This window comes from Pan paniscus, chromosome 10 (genome assembly GCF_029289425.2).
Source record: "Pan paniscus chromosome 10, NHGRI_mPanPan1-v2.0_pri, whole genome shotgun sequence".
NCBI lineage: Eukaryota > Metazoa > Chordata > Mammalia > Primates > Hominidae > Pan > Pan paniscus.
The window spans coordinates 116600043-116622048 of NC_073259.2; the positions used below are offsets into that span (position 1 = coordinate 116600043).

Consider the following 22006-nt stretch of genomic DNA (forward strand, 5'->3'; position numbering starts at 1 on the left):
AAGAAATACTAAGGACTAAGGACAAAATCTAAATGAGGGTGGCAAGCTAAGTAAACATTAACCTTTTGCTGGCTTGACGTATATTAAGAATCTGACCTTCACAATCCTATTGTTGGCAAAGAAAGATAGAAAAAAAGAGTAAAGAAGCCCAAAAAACTTCAAGCCAGTCCACACATGGACCTACTGCAGTGAAATTAGAGGACAGCAAACCAAATCAATGAGATCTTAAAAGCAGTCAGACAAAAAAAGTGACTACCTCTGAAGAAGCAAGATTTATACAAACCGCTGACTTCTCAACAGCAAAAACAGACATCAGAAGACAGAAAGATACAATCAATTGCTGAGAGGACACATTGTCCGTCTAGAATTCTTTTGCTGTTGTCGGTCTAGAATTCTATAGCCTAAGAAAATAATTTTCAAGAAGGGAAGCAAAGACCTTTTTGAACACAGAAAATCTGTTACCAGCAAATCTCCCTCGCAGGGGACTCTAAAGGTCAAGTGTTGAAGACACTGGACAAATTCATAATATTATTATAAAGCTTTACAGAAAGACAAGATATAAGTAGCAGAAACCTATACTATGTTCATAGATTGGAAGATGTAAATTCTTCCCCAAATTGATCTCCAGCTTCAATGCAATTCCAATTTTAAAAAAAAGATTTTAAAAATATAACTAGAAAAGCTGATTCTAAATCCGATGGAAGCATTGAAGGCAAAAAAAAAAAAAAAAAAAAAAAAAAGCCAAGATCCTCTTGAAGAGGAAAAAGGTGGATGGGACTCACCCTATCCAAGAGCAAAACATTATAACTCTCATCATTACAACAGTGTAACATAAACCAGTGGGACAGAACAGAAAATCCAGAAGAAAGACCCACACATAAATGGACAGCTAATCTATGACAGATGTGGCACTGCACATCAGTGAGGGGAAGAAGGAATGATCAAACTCAGTACTAGAACAACTGGTTCTCCATATGGAAAAATGAAACCAGACACGGTCTCATACCACTCAAAAATCAATCCCAGGTGGATGAGGGCCTAAATATGAAACAGAAAACTATAAAACTTTTAGAAGAAATTAGAGCTAAGTAGGGAATATTTTTTAAATAAGCACAACAAAAGCACAACCAAAAGGGAAAGAATTTTAATCTAATTGGATTTATCACTAAGAACTGTTCATCAAAAGACACTGTTAAAAAATAAAAAAGTGAAAAGGCAGTTGCAGTGACTCACGCCTGTAATCCCAGCCCTTTGGGAGGCTGAGGCAGGTGAATCACCTGAGGTCAGGAGTATGAGACCAGCCTGGCCAACATGGCGAAACCCCGTCTCTACTAAAAATACAAAAATTAGCGGGGCTTGGTGACAAGGGCCTATAATCCCAGCTAATTGGGAGGCTGAGGCAGGAGAATCGCTTGAACCTGGCGGGGCGGAAGTTGCAGTGAGCCGAGATCACGCCACTTCACTCCAGCCTGGGTGAAAGCGAAACTCCAGTCTCAAAAAAAAAGAAGTGAAAAGACAAACAACTGGGGAGAAAATCTGCAACACATACAGCCTAAAATAAGACTTAAGACAAAGCACTCCCACAAATCAATTAGAAAAAAGATACATCAAAAGGGAGATGGGTCAAAGACTTTTTTTTTTTTTTTTTTGAGACGGAGTCTCACACTGTTGCCCAGGCTGGATGGAGTGCAGTGGCGCGATCTCGGCTCACAGCAACCTCCACCTCCCGGCTTCAAGCAATTCCCCTGCCTCAGCCTCCCAAATAGCTGGGATTACAGGCGCCCGCCACCATGCCCAGCTAATTTTTTGTATTTTTAGTAGAGACGGGGTTTCACTATGTTGGCCAGGCTGGTCTCAAACTCCTGACCTCGTGATTCGCCTGCCTTGGGCTCCGAAAGTGCTGGGATTACAGGCATGAGCCACCCCGCCCGGCCCAAAGACTTTTTTTTAAGAAATAGGGTTTTGCTTTGTCGCTTAGGTGACAATGCAGTGGCATGATTACAGCTCACTGCAGCCTTGACCTCCTGGGCTCAAACAATCCTCCTACCTTCGCCTCTGGAGAAGCTGGGACTACAGACACATGCCACCAAGCCCGGCTTTTTTTTTTTTTTTTTTTTTTTGGTAGAGACAGGGTTGTGCTACGTTGCCAGGCTGATCTCAAACTCCTGGGCTCCAGCAATCCTCCCGCCTTGGCCTCCCAAAGTGCTGGGATTATAGGCATAAGCCACTGTGCCCAGCCTGAACACTTTAACACGCACAAAAATTTGAATGGCCAATCCACGTGAAAAGATGCTCAACTTCATTAGTAACCAAGAAAATACAAATTAAAACTACAATTTCAAATTCATCAAATTAAGTAAAATTTAAGTATGTCCAATATCCAAGATTGGCACAAGCAACGAGAACTCTCAGATACTGCTCACAGCAGTGCGAACTGATAACCTGGAAAACACTTTAACATCACCCTATGATCCAGCAAAGTCATTCCTAAGTACGTATTCTAGAGAAACTCTTTTTCATGTGTACAAGGAGATACACACAAGAATGTTCAGAGTGGCGCTGCTCCTTCTCCTAGCAAAAAACTGGAAATGACCCAACTATCCAGCAACATGGATAAATACATTGCAGTACACAGACAACTTTACAGCAGTGAAAACAAATGCACCGGAATTATACTTAGCAACATGAGTAAAACCCAAAAGCATGTTCAATGAAAATAAAATATACAGCATGATTCCAATATATAAAAGTTCAAAAGCAAGCAAAATTAAACAATATATTAATTAAGGATACTTTCATAGCTTGTAAAACTATAAAGAAAAGCAAGGGAATGATTATCACAAAAGTCAGGAAAGTGATTACCTCTCGGGAGAGGGAGGAGGAGGCAATCGGAGAGGGGCACATAGGAGACTTCTAAGGTACTGGCAATGTTCTATTTCTTAACCTGGGTGGTAGGTACATGGATGTTCACTTTATTATTAGTATGTAAACTGTATGTATACATTTATACACTCTATATATTTCACAATAAAACATTTTAAAGATACTGTTTAACTCGCAACTATCCATCAGGGAAAGGTTTGTAGAGAGACGTTTACTATAAAAGAAGCCAACACTTACCAGTGCTTCTTCATAGGGTTTATATTTCTCCAGCTGCTGTAGTGCTTTGTTATAGTTCTGAATTACTGACTCTGGTATTGGGTCTTCTGACCATTCTTCATACTCTGCAAATGTGGCCTCCATATCTATTGAAAGATGGATTCAGCCCCGTGGGTCTTGCCATTGGGCTTTATCAACCCAAACACAGATTAAGCCATGAGACTCAGGTGCCACTAGCCCCTCCCACATCTGTGGCATGGCAGCTCTTACTGATCAAATTCTGATTTCTGCTGAGCCCAAACCTGTCTGTAGAATCTGTCTTAAAACAATGTCCCAGGCAACCCTCCCAGCTAATTAATCAGTCAATGACACTAGTGGCAACGATTTAACAACACTTACCCAGTGTTACCTATGTTCTACCACTTCACATCCATTAACTCATTCAGTCATCCCACTCTACAAGGTAGTCTATTGTGATCCTCATTTTGCAGTTGAGGAAACTGAAGCAGAGGGTTCAGTTGCTCGTCTACAGTTAATGGTAGAGCAAGGCTGTGAACCCAAGCAGTCTGGCTCAAGTTCGCACTCTAATCATTATGCTAGGTTGTTTCACGCTGGTAGGTGAAATCTGCAAGCCGGCTCAGCTCTAGTGTTTTCTGCATGATACCCAACCATTTGATTAGACGACTACTTTATAACTTGTTAAATCCAATAAACCATGAAGAGAAATAACATGTGGGCTCCAGTAAAGTTGCCCAGAGGTTCTGAGTATGTACAACACATGCCCGTGTCTAGGGAACAAACAGAACAGCCATGCCAAACTCTTCCCATACTCAGAAAAATCCTCCCAGCACGCACACACTCATAGCTCCAAAGACTCAAAGGCTTAGATTGCCAAAATGTATTTACCAAATAAGGAAACTCTTTACCAAACCCCAAGAAACTCACTTATGAGTATTTCCAATCAACTGCACTTCTGAACCAAATCCCTCCCATAGAGGAATGATCTAAACTCATGTAAAATTCCTGCTGTTATGGAAGAGGTTACTTGTGAAGAGAAAATGATTATAATGGAACTCTTGTTCAATGAAGTTTCCCCAAAAAATACAGGTGTCATTCACTATTCCTTTCAGAGACCCTATCTCTGCCTTTCCAACTAGGTCTCAAAGGAGAAAAGAGCTCTCACCTGGGAGTCAGGGAGTCTGGCTTCCAGTCCTGCCTCTGACCCTCACAACCCTCTTAAGCACTAACATTCAAGATGTTTTTACCAAGGACCTCATCCAAAGAGACAATATCCAAGGAGAGTAAGAACACCAGCTTTACCTGCCTCACAGGATGGTGGGAAAGGTCTAACTACATGTTGTTCCCCAAAGCATTTTAAAAACCATAGAGGGCTGGCTGTTGACATGTCAGTTTCTCTTACCATAGAGTGGGATCGCCAACTGTCGCCGGAAAAGACTGTGGACTTTCTCAAGCTGTGAATCAAAGGTTTGTTCCTGGTCAAAAGGGGAAAGGAAGCCAGCTACGGGCTAAAGAAGCAAATTAGTAGTAAATGACAAACTGTGGTTCTTTCTTTTTCTTTTGAGAAGGGTTCTTGCTGTCACCCTGGCTGGAGTGTGGTGGTGTGATCACAACTCACTACAGCCTCACACTCCAGGCTCATGCAATCCTCCCACCTCAGAGTCCTGAGTAGCTAGGACCACAGGCATATGCCATCATGCCCAGCTAATGTTTTAGTTCTTGTAGAGATGGGGTCTCACTACATTGCCCAGGCTGGTCTTGCACTCCTGAACTCAAGTGATCCTCTGGCCTCAGCCTCCCAAACTGCTGAAATTACAAGCATGAGCCACCGCACTTGGCCAACTCTGGTTCTTTCTACTTCAAAAAATATCTCAACAAATTTTCAGTTCAAGCTAAAAAAATTTATACAACCTCTTCCATACATATTGTACCAAATGCTAGAAGGGGTATAAAAAAAGGTTATCTATCACCCCACCACTAAGGGATTGGCAAAGACCATTTTGTTAACTATATGAACTGCAAGATTCATCATGGACATGTGTTTCAAAATAATCCTTCCAAGGAGACTTACAAAGACAGCCCCAGCCCGTTCAGAGACAACCACAGGTACTCACCCGAGCAGCTTCCACAATCGCACTTTCAAACTCTCGGTAAGCCTCCCAGAGGGCGAGTCCTTTGGTCATATGTAAACCAACAGACGAGAGAGCCCTTTCAAACACGGAGCGAACTTTCTCAAGGCCACCTTTCTGACCAATCCCACCAACTGAGTACTGGCCATACTCTAGCCAAATGTTAGGACCTAAAAATAAGAAGTGTTCAATTAGTTTGGGATATAAAATACCCAAATATCAAAACTGATGCATAACAAACGAAATGTGCCTACCACAAAAGTACTCAGACAGCAGCACTAAATGACAGTGAAGGCCTAACAGCAGAGATGACCATAAAGGACTAAAAAACATTACAGTCTGGGGAAGACCATAGATCCTCAGAAAAAGATAAATGGTGCTATTAACAATGCCTGTGAGAGAGTAAGAAGGGGGTAACAGGATCATCAGAAATCATGGGAACACCATGCACTGCTAAAATTATCAGTGGCTCTAAAAGACTCATGGGCCACAGAGCAGAGGTACAGGTATAGTTTTTAAAAACACATTTGGCCAGGTGCGGTGGCTCACGCCTGTAATCCCAGCACTTTGGGAGACTGACGCGGGAGGACCACAAGGTCAGGAGATCGAAACCAGCCTGGCCAATATGGTGAAACCCCGTCTCTACTAAAAATAGAAAAATTAGCCAGGCGTTGTGGCAGGCACCTGTAGTCCCAGCTACTCAGGAGGCTGAGGCAGGAGAATCGCTTGAACCTGGGTAGGGGGGAGGTTGCAGTGAGCCGAGATCGCACCACTGCACTCCAGCCTGAGCGAAAGAGTAAGACTCTCTCTCAAAAAAAAAAAAAAAAAAAAAAAACACACATATAATATAGTTTTATATTCATAAAACACCTCTTATTTTCATTATTCAGATTATAAACCAAAAAACTGTGAATTCTTCTTGGCTCGTAAAGATACACAAAAAATTCTCTATCTCAGAACAGTCTATCTGGTAAGTAGCAATGCTTCTCACAGGGGGACTGCTCCCATTGGGAAATCAACAAGGAAGAGGATACAATATCTGAAAGGGGAAATTGTTTGTTTGTTGAGACAGAGTCTCGTTCTGTCGCCCAGGCTAGCATGCAGAGGCATGATCACGGCTCACTGCACCCTCTACCTCCTGGGTTCAAGCAATTCTCCTGCCTCAGCCTCCCAAATAGCTGGGACAACAGGAGCATGCCACCACACCTAGCTAGTTTTTTGTATTTTTAGTAGAGATGGGGTTTCACCGTGATAGCCAGGATGGTCTCAATCTCCTGAACTCGTGATATACCTGCCTCAGCCTCCCAAAGTTCTGGGATTACAGGCGTGAGCCACTACGCCCAGTCTGAAAGGGGAAATTTTTTTAATGCTTTTTTTTTTTTTTTTTTTGAGACAGAGTCTCACTTTGTCGCCCACGCTGGAGTACAGTGGCACAATCTCGGCCCACTGCAACCTCCGCCTCCTGGGTTTAAGCAATTTTCATGCCTCAGCCACCTGAGTAGCTGGGATTACAGGCCTGCATGCCACCCCGCCCGGCTAATTGTATTTTTAGTGGAGATGGGGTTTTCCCCATGTTGGGCAGGCTGATTTCGAACTCCTGGGCTCAAGGGATCCACCTGCCTCAGTCTCCCAAACTGCTGGGATTATAGGCATAAGCCACCATGCCTGTCCTTAAAATGCTTTTTTTTGAGACAGAATCTCGCTCTGTTGCCCAGGCTGGAGTGTAGTAGCACAACCTCAACTCGCTGCAACCTCCACTTCCCAGGTTCAAGCCATTCTCCTGCCTCAGCCTCTTGAGTAGCTGAGATTACAGGTACGTGCCACCATGCCTGGCTAATTTTTGTATTTTTAGCAGAGACGGGGTTTTGCCATGTTGGCCAGGCTGGTCTTGAACTCCCAACCTCAAGTGATCCACCAGCCTTGGTCTCCCAAAGTTCTGGGATTACAGGCGTGAGCCACCACACCCAGCCTTAAAACGCTTTTTAAAAGCATTTTGTCCACAGCATTGTCTGATGTGGTCCCCAATTCACATAGAGAAAATATTTAAGACAATTATACTATATACAGGGGACGGTAAAGAGACTTAAAGGGAGGTGAGTCTTCTATACTTCACTTGCACTGGTAAGATGTCAATACCAGCAGGCGAGGGAGGTCTCTGTGGAGACAGAACAGCTCTGTATCTGGACTGCAGCAGTGGTTAGATGAATCTACACATGTAATAAAATGTCTTTTTTTTTCCCATTATTCCAAGGTCAATTTCCTGGTTTTGATTTTGTATTACAGAAACAAGATATTGGAGGAAACTGGGTGAAGGGAGTACACAAGACTTCTCTGTACTATTTCTGCAACTTCCTATGACTCTATAATTACTTCAAAATAAAAAGGTTTTCTTTTAATGTTTTAATCTTTTTTTTAAAGCATCCTGTCCAAAACCTCTAAAAACCTATTGAATGTATAAAAGATCAGTGGAAATACCATGTAAGTTCTCACTGTCAATAAATCCTGAGTGTGAGTGTATTCATTCCCTTACTACAAGTGCTTCTTCCACTTTTATTTTAAAATTAAACTTCCTCAATTAAAGACCAAAGACAATGATAAGACAACTCAACTTAAATCTTGCTAATTGTGAAACTAACGTTCCCTTTTCTGGGTAGCAACATCTCATAATATAGTCCTCAACAGCAGACTGATATATATGACATTGCCAGATATCCAAAAAAAGTCCACGGGAACTTACAAATGTAATCCTTCACGGCTTTCTCAAAGAGGTCATACACATGCTCTCTGTCCAGGCCATCCTGGGCCATGCTGATCTCGTCATGCAGCCACTCCAGCCAGAGCTCTATGAGACAAAAATACTTCCCGCATTAATATCAAAGGGTAGGCTAAGCGCAGGGACTTTACCAAGAGACATCAGCATGCAAACGTTTCATCCATCTTACACAACCTGGCGTTGTTTCCAGAAATTCACTTCTTAAAACCTGAACTAAGCACATAGGAGGTTTTATGCTTCCAAATAAGATCAAATCACTAAAATCATAATATCCTCCACCTGTTAGACATTTTATATTTTGCAAAGCACTTTTCTCATTCAGTCTTTATCACAATCCTGTAAGGTTGGTGATAGTAACACTAATAATAATGACATCTATCTAAGGATGACAACATGCCAGGCATGTGTTAAGTGTTATACGTAGAATAGCTCATCCTATACCGTCATACATTACAATGCAGAAACTACTGTTGCCATCATTTAACTGCTAGAAAAACTGAGTCTTAGAATGTTTACATAATTTGCTTAAGGTCACACAGCTAGTAAAAGATGTAGCCAGGAATGAATCTAGGTCACCTGACTCCAGCATCTACACTCGGCAGTTATGCTTTGCAGAAGGGAAAAGGGGCAGAGTGGGATCTAGGACCAAAGTGTTCTAAGTACTGCCCAAAGATCACTTATTAATATTCATGAAGATTGAACTACAGAGTTGTTCAGTGCAATTATGTTTCTAATAAGCAAATAAGTAGAAATAACCTAAATGCCCAACTATTCTGGAACAATTAATGTATGAAACATTTACATAAAAAACTGTCTGTAAAAGTTTAAATATATTTACAATTTTCTGGTTTCAAGAGAATGGTTCAAATACATAAATAGTGAAATGGGAAATACAGAAATGAAAGCCAAGCTTAATTACATTACAAATGTTTACCATAACGTTAGAATAAAGAAATCAGAATTCAAAATCCGTGTTATATGATCATAACTACATTTTGCAAAAAACTACAAGGTAATAAACTAAAAATAGCTAACTCTGATGCGTTTTCTTCTTTCCACTACACTGAACATTCCAGGTTTTCTACAAGGAGCATGTCCCACTTTCAACATTGTAAAAAATGTGCAAGCCTTGTTTCTGTTTCTAAAAGCAGCCTGACTGCTGAAGCTTACCTTCAGTCAAGGGAAAGATTTCACTCATCTTCTGGCGGGCCATCCTCACCTTGGTAAGCTCCCCTTCCAGCCTGAGCAGTCTGATCAAGTCCACATGGCAGTTGTAGTCATAGACGTTGATAGACAACTAACAGGAAAAGAAACAAGTTGAAATTTAAAACACCATCATCAAGTAACTTAGCTTTTGTCACTACTGGTAACTACACATGTACCTGCCACAAACAAAATAAATGTGCTGAGAAAACCACTGAAACAGCAACCCAGCACGTACCCACAGGTAGAAGACAAAACAATAAAAGAGGCTTTTGTAACAAACATAAAGCTCCCTCAAATCTGTTACAGTTCCTGTTAGAAGACATTTGGGTTCTCTTGGAAATAAAGGAGGCATTCTAATGAAACAAATAAAAAGTATGTGACCTTAGGTAAGTTATTTACTTTCCTAAGCTCTATTTCCTCATCTATAAAATGAGGACACTACTAGTTTCTAGCTCATACCAGGTCTTCCAAGGATTTAAAAAATTTCTACTGTTACACTGGTCTTTAAGAAAAACTAAAAAATAAAAAGGTAATTTCATAACGTCCTTTAGCACATGTGAGGTACACTGTAAGACCTCTTTTATTTTACTAAATAAAAAAGATGGAAGCCAGTTGTGGTGGCTCACATCTGTGATCCCAGCACTTTGGGAGGCTGAGGCAGGTGGATTGCTTGAGCTCAGGAGTTCGAGACCAGCCTCAGCAACACAGTCAAACCCTATCTCTACCAAAAATACAAAAAATTAGCCAGACATGGTGGCGTGCACCTGTGGTCCCAGCTACTTGGGAGGCTGAAGTGGATCACCTGAGCCTGGGAGACAGAGGTTGCAGCGAGCCGAGATCACACCACTGCACTCTAGGCCTGGGTGACAGAGCAAGACCCTATCTCAAAAAAAAAAAAAAAAAAAAAAAAAAAAGATAGAAATCCCTATTAGAGAAACAAGAGTGGCAGCAGGTTGGTATCTGTTGATGCTGAGTGACAGGTACATAAAGTTTTATTTGTACATTTGAAACTTTTCAAACTAAAATTATTTTAAGTTACCATATATCTGAGACAAAGAAAAATGAAAAATATGTCACTAGCAGACCTACCCTTGAAGAATAGCTAAAGGAAGTTCTTCGAACAGAAAAGTTAAAAGAAGGAATCCTAAAGCATCAAAAAGGAAGAAAGAACAGGAAGAGCAGAAATACGGGAACTACGACAGATTATCCTCCTCTCCTCATGAGCTTTCTAAATCGTATGTAATGGAACAAACATTGTAAGAACTTCTGATACCCAACACAGTATTATTTAAAAGTGGGGATGGAAAGAGAACTGAAATGGAAGATTCCCACACTTCATTCAAGTGGTAAAACACTGATACCATGTAAGTCAACTCTGTATATTTTAATACCCAAAGCAACCACTGAGAAAACTATTCAAAGCAATTACACTAAAAATCACCTTAAATAAATCAAGATGGCTGGGCATGGTGGCTCACACCTGTAATCCCAGCACTTTGGGAGGTCAGGAGTTCAAGACCAGCCTGGCCAACATGGTGAAACCCTGTCTCTACCAAAAAATACAAAAAATTAGCTGGGTGTGGTGGCACATGCCTGTAGTCCCAGCTACTCAGGAGGCTGAGACAGGAGAATTGCTTGAACCCGGGAGGCGGAGGTTGCAGTGAGCAGAGATACAGCCTGGGTGACAAAACAAGGCTCCATCTCAAAAAAATAAATAAATAAATCAAGATGAAAATCTAAAAAATATTCAAATAATCCACAGAAAGGCAAGAAAGGAGAAACAGAAGAATGAGAAACAGAAAATAAACAGAAAATAGTAAAACGGCAGGCTTTGGTCTGAATAAACCAACAATTGCCTTAAATGCGAATGGTGCATATATGCTAATTAAAAGGTAGATAATGGTAGAGTGGGTAAAAACACAACCCAACTATATGGTGAGTACAAGAAATTCATTTCAAATTCAAAGACACAGGTAAACTGGTTGAAAGGAAAAGGACAGAAAAAGATAACATGCAAGCATTAATTAAAAAGTTGAAGCGGACATATTAATATCACATAACGTAGACTTCAGAGCAAAGAAAATTACTAGAGATGAAAAGGATTATATAATGACACATAATAATAAATGGATCAATCTACCAGGAAGACATAACAATCCTAAATGTGTAGGAACCAAAGAGCGCTTGAAAATTCATGAAGCAAAAACTATTACAGAGCTCAAAGAGACACAGCAGCAATTACATTTGGCAACTTCAACATCTCCCTTTTCAGCAACTGATAAAACTACTAGACACTTGAATATGTTGAACCTGGTCAAAAAGAAGATGAATAAAAGAAAAAGAAAATTAGACAAAAGCAAATTAAAAAATTTTTAAGTTTTTAAAAAGAAAGAAAATTGTTTAATTTTTTTTTAAACTAGGCAGAACAGGGTTATAGAAGAACTCAATAACGCCGTCAAAGAACATGACCTAATTTATATAGAGAACAGCCCACCCAACAATACAGAATATGTATTTTTCTCAAGTACTTACGGAACATTCACTGAAGCCATATCCTTGGCCATAAAACAAACCTCAACAATTTAAGAGAAATGAAAACCATGCAGAGTATGTTTTGTGACCATAATGGAATCAAATTAGAAACCACTAACAGTAAGAAAATCTCTGAACACGTGAAAATTAAGTAATACACTTCTAAATAATCTGCAGGTCAAAGAGGAAGTCTCCAAGAAAATTTACAAATTAAAAAAAGTGAATGAAAATGAAATTGCAACAAATCAAAATAAGTAGGATGCTACTAAAACAGTACGGAGGAAAATTTAAAGAACTAAATTCAGTGTATAAGAAGAATTATACACCATGACCAAGTGGTATTTATTCCAGGTTTGCAAGGCTAATTCAACATTTAAAAATCAATTACTGTAATCCAGTGTATCAAAAGGCTAAAGAAAACTCATGGTATCAATAGATGCAGAAAATGCATGTGACAAAATCCAACAACCATTCATGGTTAAAACACTCAGCATGTTAGGAATAGAGGGAAACAACCTCAACCTGATAAAGAGCATCTATAAAAAATCTATCCCATAAGTTGGAATATAGGGTTACCTTAACATCATTCCTAATGGTAAAAGATTGAACACTTTCCTCCTAAAATCAAGAACAAGGCAAGGATGTCTGCTCTCACCACTCTTTTCCAACAAAGTCCTATAAGTTCTAGCCTGTTCAATAAGACAAGGAAAAGAAATAAAAGGTATACAGCTCGGAAAAATAAAACTGTCCTGATTTGTAGATGATATGGCTAAGTAGACAATCTTAAGGAACCAATTAAAAAAAAAAAAACTCCAAAAATAGTGAACTGAGCAAGGTCACAGAATATAAGATAAACATACAAAAACAAAAAAAAAACAAAAGAACATGTGGAAACCAAATTTAAAGACATAGCACCATTTACAATCACTCCAAAAAACCTAAATAATTAGGTGTATATTTTAAAAGTTTACAAAATCTGTATGCTGAAAATTACAAAATGCTGAGGAAAGAAATCAAAGACCTAAAAAAAGAGACACTTCATGTTTATGGATTGAAAAACTCAACATAGTCAAGAAGTAAATTCTCCCTAAACTGACTTACAGGCTTACTGAAACTCCAATTAAAATCCCAACAAGGTTTTTTGTAGACCTAGACAAGCTTATTCTAAAATGTATATGGGATGGCAGAGGCCCTAGAATAGCTAAAAATGATCTTGAAAAAGAATAAAGTGGGAGTAATCACTCTACCTGATTGATACTAAAACCTACAATACAGCTACAATCATCAAGGCAGTGTGAGAATGGCAGAAAGATACATAGATGAAGAGAATAGAACCCAGTAACAGACCCACACAAATATGCCCAAATAATTTTTGACAAAAGCAATGCAACAGAGGAAAAAAAAGGCATTTTCAAAAAATGATGCTGGAGCAAATGGATATCCACAGGCAAAACAAATAAATACACCTTGACCTAAACTTCACGCCTTACAGAAATAACTCAAAATGGATCACACTTAAATGTGAAATGTAAATATAACATCACAAAATGTTAGGACAAGAGAAAAATTTCAAAGCAACATCAAGGATCCTTAAGGTAACAGAACTGATCTGTATCTTGACTATATCAATGTCAATACCCAGGTTATTACATATTATAGTTCTGCAAAGTGTTATCATTGAGGGAAACTGGGTAAAAAGTACACGAAAAATCTCTATTATTTCTTACAAGTGCATGGAAATCTACAATTATCTCAAAATAAAAAGGTGAATTGTTTAAAAAGCTTTTGTTGGGATATAGGGATAATTTAAGTCTGTACACCAAGACTTCATTAGTATCTACTCTTCCAACATCTGCCACATTTTAGGAATATTTCCCTCTCCAGAGATAAAAGATTACCTACGCTGCATTCAAATTACACTCTACCATCTGACAACATACCCTAATAATCCAGGTACTAGCTATTTAATTAAAATACAGAAAGACAGCCAATGAATATGATTACTTGAACTTTAGGATAAAAATCTTAACAATGAAGTAGCCAGTGAACCTTTAAATGGAGTGGGGACAAGGACCAACCATTCAGAGAATACAAATATGAAGGATTACGGGGTTTTGTTCAAGTGTTTAGATTTTAAACAAGAACTCATTATCTTTCTCTACTAATTATAATAGTAAAACCCTTCCATGGCTTCCCAGTATCCTAGGAACAATTTGCAAATCCCTGCCTCATGTGCAATCCCAGCATGCTGGGCTCATCTCTCCAGCTACATCTCAAACCACCGGCCTCTCAACATGGCAGCCAGCTTCGTGTAACTCAAACATTCCAACGTCTCTCCAACCTCAGGGCTGGGCACCTGCTGCTCCTTCAGCCCAGAAGGATCTCTCACCTTCTCTCTGCCTAGCCACCCCTTTTCATACTTCAGGTATAAACTTCACTTCCTCAGAGGGCGCCCCCGCCCCCAACCCCGGCCCCCCTCTTATGCCACTCTTTCTTAAGTAGCCCCCTATATGCTGCAAGCTGTTTTCCATCTCATCATCGTGTTTATTTCCATCATGACCTAAAGGCTTCATGGGATAAGTACCTTGTATGTCTTATGCCTTGACTTGGTTAGATTCTTGACCTACCTGGCACACAGAATTCAATAAATTACATGTCAATCTCACTCAAGAGCACTAATACAAAAATCCTAAATAAAATATTAAAAAATCAGAAATGTATAAAGAGAACAATACATAATGATCAATTTGGGTCTATCCCAGGAATGCAAGGGTGTTTTTACACTACAAAATCATCCAGTATAATTTTTCCACCATCAGATTTGAGGGAAAAAAACATGATTACCTCAATGAAGAAATAGCATTTGATTAAAACATCCATTCATGAATCAAAATTAAGAATTAGCAAACTAGGAATAGAAAGGCACTTCCTTAACCTGATTTTTAAAATCTGCAATAAATATATTTTAATAACATATTTATATTTATATATTTATTATATTGTTTATTATATATTTATATATTTATATTTAGTAAATTTAATAATACATTAAAATTCCTTTTAAAAAACACAAAAAGCTTCCCAGTATCGCCTTCTATTTAACCCTGTACTGGAGGTCTGGGGTTTTAACAATGAGACAAGGAAAAGAAACAGATATAGAGAAAAGAATGAGAACTGTTAATTATGGTCAGATGATATCAATGTATAGTAAACCAAAACTCATCTACAAACAAATCATTTGGAAATAACAAACAAGATTAGCAAAGTGACAAGCAATACGAGCAATGTATAAAAATCAATTATATACAAAGAGACAAATACTGTATGATTCCACTTATATGAAGTATCTAGTCAAATTCATAGAGACAGAAAACTACAATGGTAGTTATCAGGGGATTGGGAAGGAAGGAGAAGGAGAGCTGTTTAATTGGTACAGAGTTGTATATATGCAAATGAAAACTTTGGAGATCTGCTTCACAACAATGTGACTATACTTAAAACTACTGAACCATACACTTAAGAATAAGATAGCAAAGTTTACGTTATATGTTTTTTACAATAAAAAAATTACATTTCTATAAACCAGCAAGCTTTAAAATGTAATTTTAAATAGGATAGCATAAACATCAAGCACTATAAAGTACCTAGAAATACATCTAACAAAAGATGTGTGAGACCTGTATGGCAAAATGTTTTTAAACTTGATTGAAAGATATTAAAGACTTGGCCGGGGGCGGTGGCTCACACCTGTAATCCCAGCACTGTGGGAGGCCGAGGCAGGCAGATCACTTGAGTCCAGGAATTCAAGACCAGCCTGGGCAACCGGGCAAAACCCCATCTCTACAAAAATTGTAAAAATTAGCTGAGTCTGGTGGCACATGCCTGTGGTCCCAGCTACTCGAAAGGCTGAGGTGAAAGGATTGCTTCAGCCCAGCAGGCGGAGGTTGCAGTGTGCTGAGATCATGCCACTGTACTCCAGCCTGGGCAACAGAGCAGGACCATGTCTCAAAAATAGAAAGAATATTCAATACCTAGACGAATGGAGTTATATGCATATTCTGGGTTAGAATAATCATTATGGCAAAGACGTCAATTCTCCCCTAAATAATCCATAAATTCAATGCAATTCAAATTAAAAAACCAACAGGGTTTTTCACAGACCTTGACAAAATAATTCTAAAATTTATATGAAAGAGCCAGAACACCCTGCAAGGAAAGAAAAAAAGCAGGTAGGAGGATTTGTCTTACCAGATAGCAAGCCTTAGCAATAAGTTAATCAGTGGAATTGGCACAGGATAGACAAACTGAAGAGAGAGCCCAAAACAGACCCATGCAGTTGAAAAACACTATGGCTCAGGTGGCACTTGCTGTTTCAGCTAAAATAAATTCACAACCTATGACTGTGACCCCCAGGTTGAAAAACAGTGACTTTGAGAAACTCTCTTTTTTTTTTTTTGAGTCAGGGTCTCACTCTTACCCAGGCTGGAGTGCCGTGGCAGTCACAAATCACTGCAGCCTCAAATTCCCAGGCTCAAGTGATCCTCCCGCCTCAGCCTCTTGAGTAGCTGCTACTACAAGCTCATGCCACCACACATAGCTAAATGTTTTAAATTTATTTTTTGTAAACACAGGGTCTCACCATCTTGCCCAGTCTGGTCTCAAACTCCTGGGCTCAAGGGATCATCCTGCCTCAGCCTCCCAAAATGCTAGGACTACAGGTGTGAGCCACTGCATCTGGTGAGAAACTCTTGTACATGATGTGAACTGCTTTGTATTTATCAAATTACATGCCAAAAGATAATAATCAATTACAGATAAGAACATGATCTCTAAGTTTTAAATCTTAAGACTTTTAGCAATGTTCTCCTGCTTATGATTCATAAAACCTGACAAGCTGAACTCATCCGATGATCACATGATAGGCTGAAAAGCACTGGACCAGATCAGGACACAAGTGTTCTAATCCCCACTTGTTCTGTTTCCTCATCTGTACCATGAAAGAGCTGGGCTAAAGCTCTGGTTCTTAAATGGGCTATCATGACACACTGATGTTTCAAAATCACCTATCAAGTGTGTCACACAAAGTAACCGCAGTTTGGGATGTTTGAGAAGTGAAGTTTGAGAAGGATACACTTTCTTCATTAAAGAACATTCAAGGCTCTCCCCACCACATCACCAGTCTGAACTCACTAGAGTGTGCTTGCGGAGCACAAACAGGAGTGGGAGAGCACTTGCTAGTCAGTGTCACTAATATCTATGCATGCAAGTGCCCCTCACATGAACACCATGTGTAGATCAGCAGAAGAAAAAGGTATAAAAGTTGCTAAAGTCAAGAAGCTGACTTTTAAGGTGTGGCTTTTGGTGTAAACTTCTGATTTTTAGGGTAAAATGATGAAGATACTATATGTGGACAAGTACTCTGAAAGTACATATATTAAATACATACTGAAATGCACTTAAAAGAGCTATTTCCACATAGTTCAATCTATACTGATAAATGAGTACATATGCTGGTCTATTCTGGTCTTAGAACATCATTAATGACATAGATTTTTTTTTTTTTTTTTTTTGAGGTGGAATCTTGCTCTGTCACCCAGGCTGGAGTGCAGTGGTGTGATCTCAGTTCACTGCAACCTCTGCCTCCCGGGTTCAGGCGATTCTCCTGCCTCAGCCTCCCGAGTAGCTGGGATTAACAACATAGATGCTTTAAAGGAAACTTAACCAATCACAAAATGATCTGCTAACTGATTTAACTCCCTAGCAATGTGAAAAATGTGTTATACCTAGCTGTACTAGAATGGGGGAGAAATAATAGAGAGGACTGATGGAAAGAAAACAACTGGTGCAATCAAAGGCAGGGAAGGGAGAATGGAGCAGCACCTATTATGCGCCAAACTGTGCCAGGCGCTTTACGCACATTGTGCCATGCCCCACAACAGTCCCATGAGGAAAGCACTATTACAACCTTCATTTTACTAACTGGGACACCCAAGACTCTGCGAGCTGAAATAACTTGTACAAGGCCTTTCCACTACTCAATGGAAGGCTTGGGTTCAGGGTTGCAAAGCCATAGTCTCTGTACTGCTGCACTGACAAATCTGCCGAAGCCACCATGAAGTGCCACTTTTAATTTCAGCGCACAAACACATATAATGGAAAATATTTGCTTTTGTTAGACAGATACCACAGCAAACTGCCAGCTTCCATAAAATATCATCAAGGCCACGTGCAGTAGCTTGCGCCTGTGATCCGAGCACTTTGGGAGGCTGAGGCAGGAGCATCACTTCAGCTCAGGAATTCGGCACCTGCCTGGGCAACATAGTAAGAACCCATCTCTACAAAAAAAAAAATATTTTTAATTAGCCAGGTGTGGGGGTGCATGCCTGTAGTTCGAGATACTTTGGAGGATGAGCTGGGAGGATCACTTGAGCCTGGGAGGTCCTAGCTGCAGTGAGCCATGATCACACCACTACTCCAGCCTGGGCAAGAGTGAGATGCTCTCAAAAAAAATAAATAAATAAACACTGAGGGATGAGAACCAGAACTCTCAAATATGGCAAGGCCAAGTTTCTCACAGACCTATTTGGAAGCAATTCATCATTATGCTCCGCCATAAAAGCAGTTACAGCAGGAAGAAGCAGCTGTGGGATCAGGATGAGGTGGGTGGGAGGCTTGGAGAAACTGGACAAGTCCATTTCTAGACCACAGGACAAAGAGGATAAGGCCAGAGGGTCTTCAGTTCATCACTTGCCAGGTCCTATCCTGTGTGGTCACATTCTAAACTCCACCCCATCCTTGGTGATCTGTGGCAGGACAGGCAACTGCAGAGTACTAGTGGCCAGAGACCTCTGCTCTCCCCTTTCTTGCTCTTTAGCAAGCTGTGTACCCTCACCAAGGACTTAACCTCTCTGGTCCCAAATCTCTCTTTCCCCACCTCACAGAATAGGCTCATCGAAAGGCCCAGGACTAGCAGTCTGAAGAAATGACATCAACAAGGGCAGGGACACAGTCAATCTGGTACCCAGTGTCACGCTGTGTTTGCTGAATGAGTAAGACTAAATTAGCTTCAGCACACTTATTTATAAAAAGTAGAGGGCGGGCGCGGTGGCTCACGCCTGTAATTCCAGCACTTTGGGAGGCGGAGGCGGGCGGATCACGAGGTCAGGAGATCGAGACCATCCTGGCTAAAACGGTGAAACCCCATCTCTACTAAAAATAGTAAAAATTAGCCGGACTTGGTGGCGGGCGCCTGTAGTCCCAGCTACTCGGGAGGCTGAGGCAGGAGAATGGCATGAACCCGGGAGGCGGAGCTTGCAGTGAGCCGAGATCGTGCCACTGCACTCCAGCCTGGGCCACAGAGCAAGACTCCGTCTCAAAAAAGAAAAAAAAAAAAAAGTAGAAATGCTAACCACCTGCCAACCCCAACAGGTTCCTCTGACAATCAGATGTAATGGGTGGGACAAGCTATACCAATGGATGACATCACTATCTCATAACAAAAATATCAGTGCCAGAGAGAGTATTATAAGGAAACTGACACTCAGTAAGGTTTAATGAGTAAACTAGATTAGCAACTTCACATTCACTGAGTGATTTCACATCCAGTGTGGCATCTAGTCCACATTTTAAGTGTAAATCCCACTATGAATAACTTAAAGGAAATCATTTCATCATTTGTTCTGAACCTCTGTTTCTTCATCTGTAAAAAGAGAATGCGGGCCGGGCGTAGCGGCTCACACCTGTAATCTCAGCACTACGGGAGGCCAAGGTGGGTGGATCACCTGAGGTCAGGAATTCAACAGCAGCCTGACCAACATGGTGAAACCCCGTCTCTACTAAAAATACAGAAATTAGCCGGGCGCAATGGTGCGTGCCTGGATCCCAGCTACTGGGGAGGCTGAGGCAGGAGAATCGCTTGAACCAGGGCGGCAGAGGTTGCAGTGACACGAGATGGTGCCATTGCACTCCAGTCTGGGTGACAGGGCGAGACTCTGTCTCAAAAAAAAAAAAAAAAAAAAGAGAGAATGTGCTCCATCTCTTCTGTTTGCCCCCTCCAAAAAACACCCTACCCTCTCCTCCCTGCCCTGTGTCCCCGAGTATAGACCTCATGTACAGGTTTCCTGGCTCTCCAGCTTCCAGATGGGTCTGCCCAGCAGGAGGCACCAGCAGAAGTTTGGTGGGAAGAAGAAAGAGAGGTCAGGGTATTTCTTCCCCCACCTCAATCCTTGACAGGAAACTGGGGCTGCTTCCCTTGAACAAAGTTATCAGCAGGTCTCAGGTGCCCTCTCCACACAATTCAGATCACACCCTTCACCCCTTCCGGCCCAAAGATGGACACCAGGTTCTGGAGTTATCAGCCATGGGATACTAAACTTTCACTCCCGATTTCCCTACCCACACCTTTATTGACTTTCTCTCAGATCATCCTAATTTAAATGTGCCACCTATTTCCTGCTGAGATCCTGGATTATACAGTAGATATCACCACCTCATAAGGTTACAAGTGAGAGACCATGTTATGACTAGATGCTAGGCACTGAGCTATGGTTACTGTTACAACAATTATATTATGCAGAAATTGTTGCTCCCAATCTGCAGATAAGGAAGTCGAGAGGGTGAGAGAAATTAAGAAATTCTTACAAGCACATACAAGAGTTGAATAGCTAGAACTGAGGCCTTAACCTCCAGAACCAGAAACCTTTCCATTTCTATTATCACCATCGCGGTCAATATTTTTCTTACCACAAGTTTCATCATCGCCGTCATTCCTACATAACAAAATAACACTCTCTTGCGAATGAGTTTATTTCTACTGTTGGACGTGTGGTTAAGAGTGGGAGTTCTGGAATGGGATCAAAGTACAAGGCCTGACTTGCAGAAAGTGTTATCTTGAGCAAGAGACTTTCCTCCACGAGCCTCAGTTTCCTCCAGTAAAATGGGGATAGATAACAGGGCTTCCTTCACAGGGTCGTGGCGAGGATTCAATGAGATAACGTTTGCAAGGCAATGGGCAGGCAGTAAGCACTCAAATCCGACAGGAGCTACTGTCACGAAAAGCGGGTTTGCAGCCTTGGCGGCTTTATCGCAGCCGAGGACTAGGGAGGCGGGCCAGGACATGGGGACCCGAGGACCTGAAAGACTGGAAGATGCCCGCTGCCCACCCCCGGGCCCACCTGCTCCTCCAGTCTCTCAATCTCCAGCTGGTTTTTCTCCTCCTCTTCGTCATATTCCCACTCGTACTCCCCGGGGGAGCTCTCCGCGGAGGAAGCCATGGCGTACTCATCCCCATCGCTCTCGCTCACGCCTTCCTCCTGCTGATCCCACGCTGGCCCCATGGTCTTGTATGTCGCAGCGGCCACAGCCCGCGATAACACCTTCCTCCTTGTCCTAGCCGCCTTAACCTCATCCTCCTCTCCGTCAGCCTTGGGCCCAGCCTTGGACTCAGCCTCGGGTTCTGAAGCCGAGGTTTCGGCCGCAGTCGCCATCTTGCGCTTCTAATGACTCTCGGGTCTTCCCGCGGCCGCGGAAGACCCGCTGAGGCAGAAGCTGCCCGCGGCGCGCGCCTTATCAAAAGCCCGTTTTCTTGCCATTGAAAGAGAAACTGGGAACTTAGATAACGGGAAAATCTCCACATACACTAAATTCACATTATTTTATACCCTTGTAAAAGCTCCCACCAGATAAAAAAACTCATTATAATGGCATGCGTTCCGCCACAACTTCGGACAGAAGTTGGGTCTTTGGGCAGGAAGTGGAAGCCATAGAGGAAGTCATGGAGCGAGAGTGATGTCTGTAGTGAAGAATTTGGCGCCATCTTGAGAAGGTCAAAGTGATTCTTCGATTAAATGCCTTACTTATCGCCTAGTGTGACCTGGCGCTTGGGTTTACTCTCCCCAGCAACTGCGCCTCAAACGCAAAGAAAACTGCAGGTCCTCGGGGAAGGATCGATTTCACCATTCAAGAGAAAAATCCATTTCCCAGATTCCTCCCCTTTATGTAAACGTCTGGTACCTAGTAGACGTTAAATACACGTGAGTTTTCCGGTTTTATAAGATCACATACTGCAAACCAACAGTAAATTACATTAATACGCATTTCTTTAGAAATTCTTAATTGCTAGGCACTGACATATAAATTGAGTTTGCTGTTTAGAGAGAAAAATAGACATATTCTTTTTTTTCAATCAGGACATGGTATTCGTTTCCTTCTTAAGCTTCCCACTTTTGAGGTAGGAAAGTATTGGTGTGTG

The 22006-nt window shown here is 41.1% G+C and overlaps 1 protein-coding gene across 3 annotated transcripts in view; it reads right to left on the reverse strand.

Annotated features, from left to right (window-relative positions):
* The window catches only part of SART3 (spliceosome associated factor 3, U4/U6 recycling protein), a 38954-nt gene extending 17695 nt beyond the window's left edge, over positions 1 to 21259 (reverse strand). Inside the window, exons 1-6 of one of the 3 annotated variants that reach the window (XM_003832528.6) lie at positions 20931 to 21259; positions 9190 to 9316; positions 7984 to 8088; positions 5232 to 5416; positions 4520 to 4571; positions 3121 to 3245 (exon numbers count right to left, since the gene is read on the reverse strand). In XM_003832528.6, the coding sequence (XP_003832576.2) occupies positions 3121 to 3245; positions 4520 to 4571; positions 5232 to 5416; positions 7984 to 8088; positions 9190 to 9316; positions 20931 to 21242 (906 nt within the window). In that variant the 5' untranslated portion in view covers positions 21243 to 21259. Of the gene's footprint in view, positions 1 to 3120; positions 3246 to 4519; positions 4626 to 5231; positions 5417 to 7983; positions 8089 to 9189; positions 9317 to 20930 lie in introns of all 3 variants that reach the window. The other 2 variants (XM_034934410.3, XM_008957960.6) reach the window with 2 other exon arrangements.
* Positions 21260 to 22006: the final 747 nt, after the last annotated feature.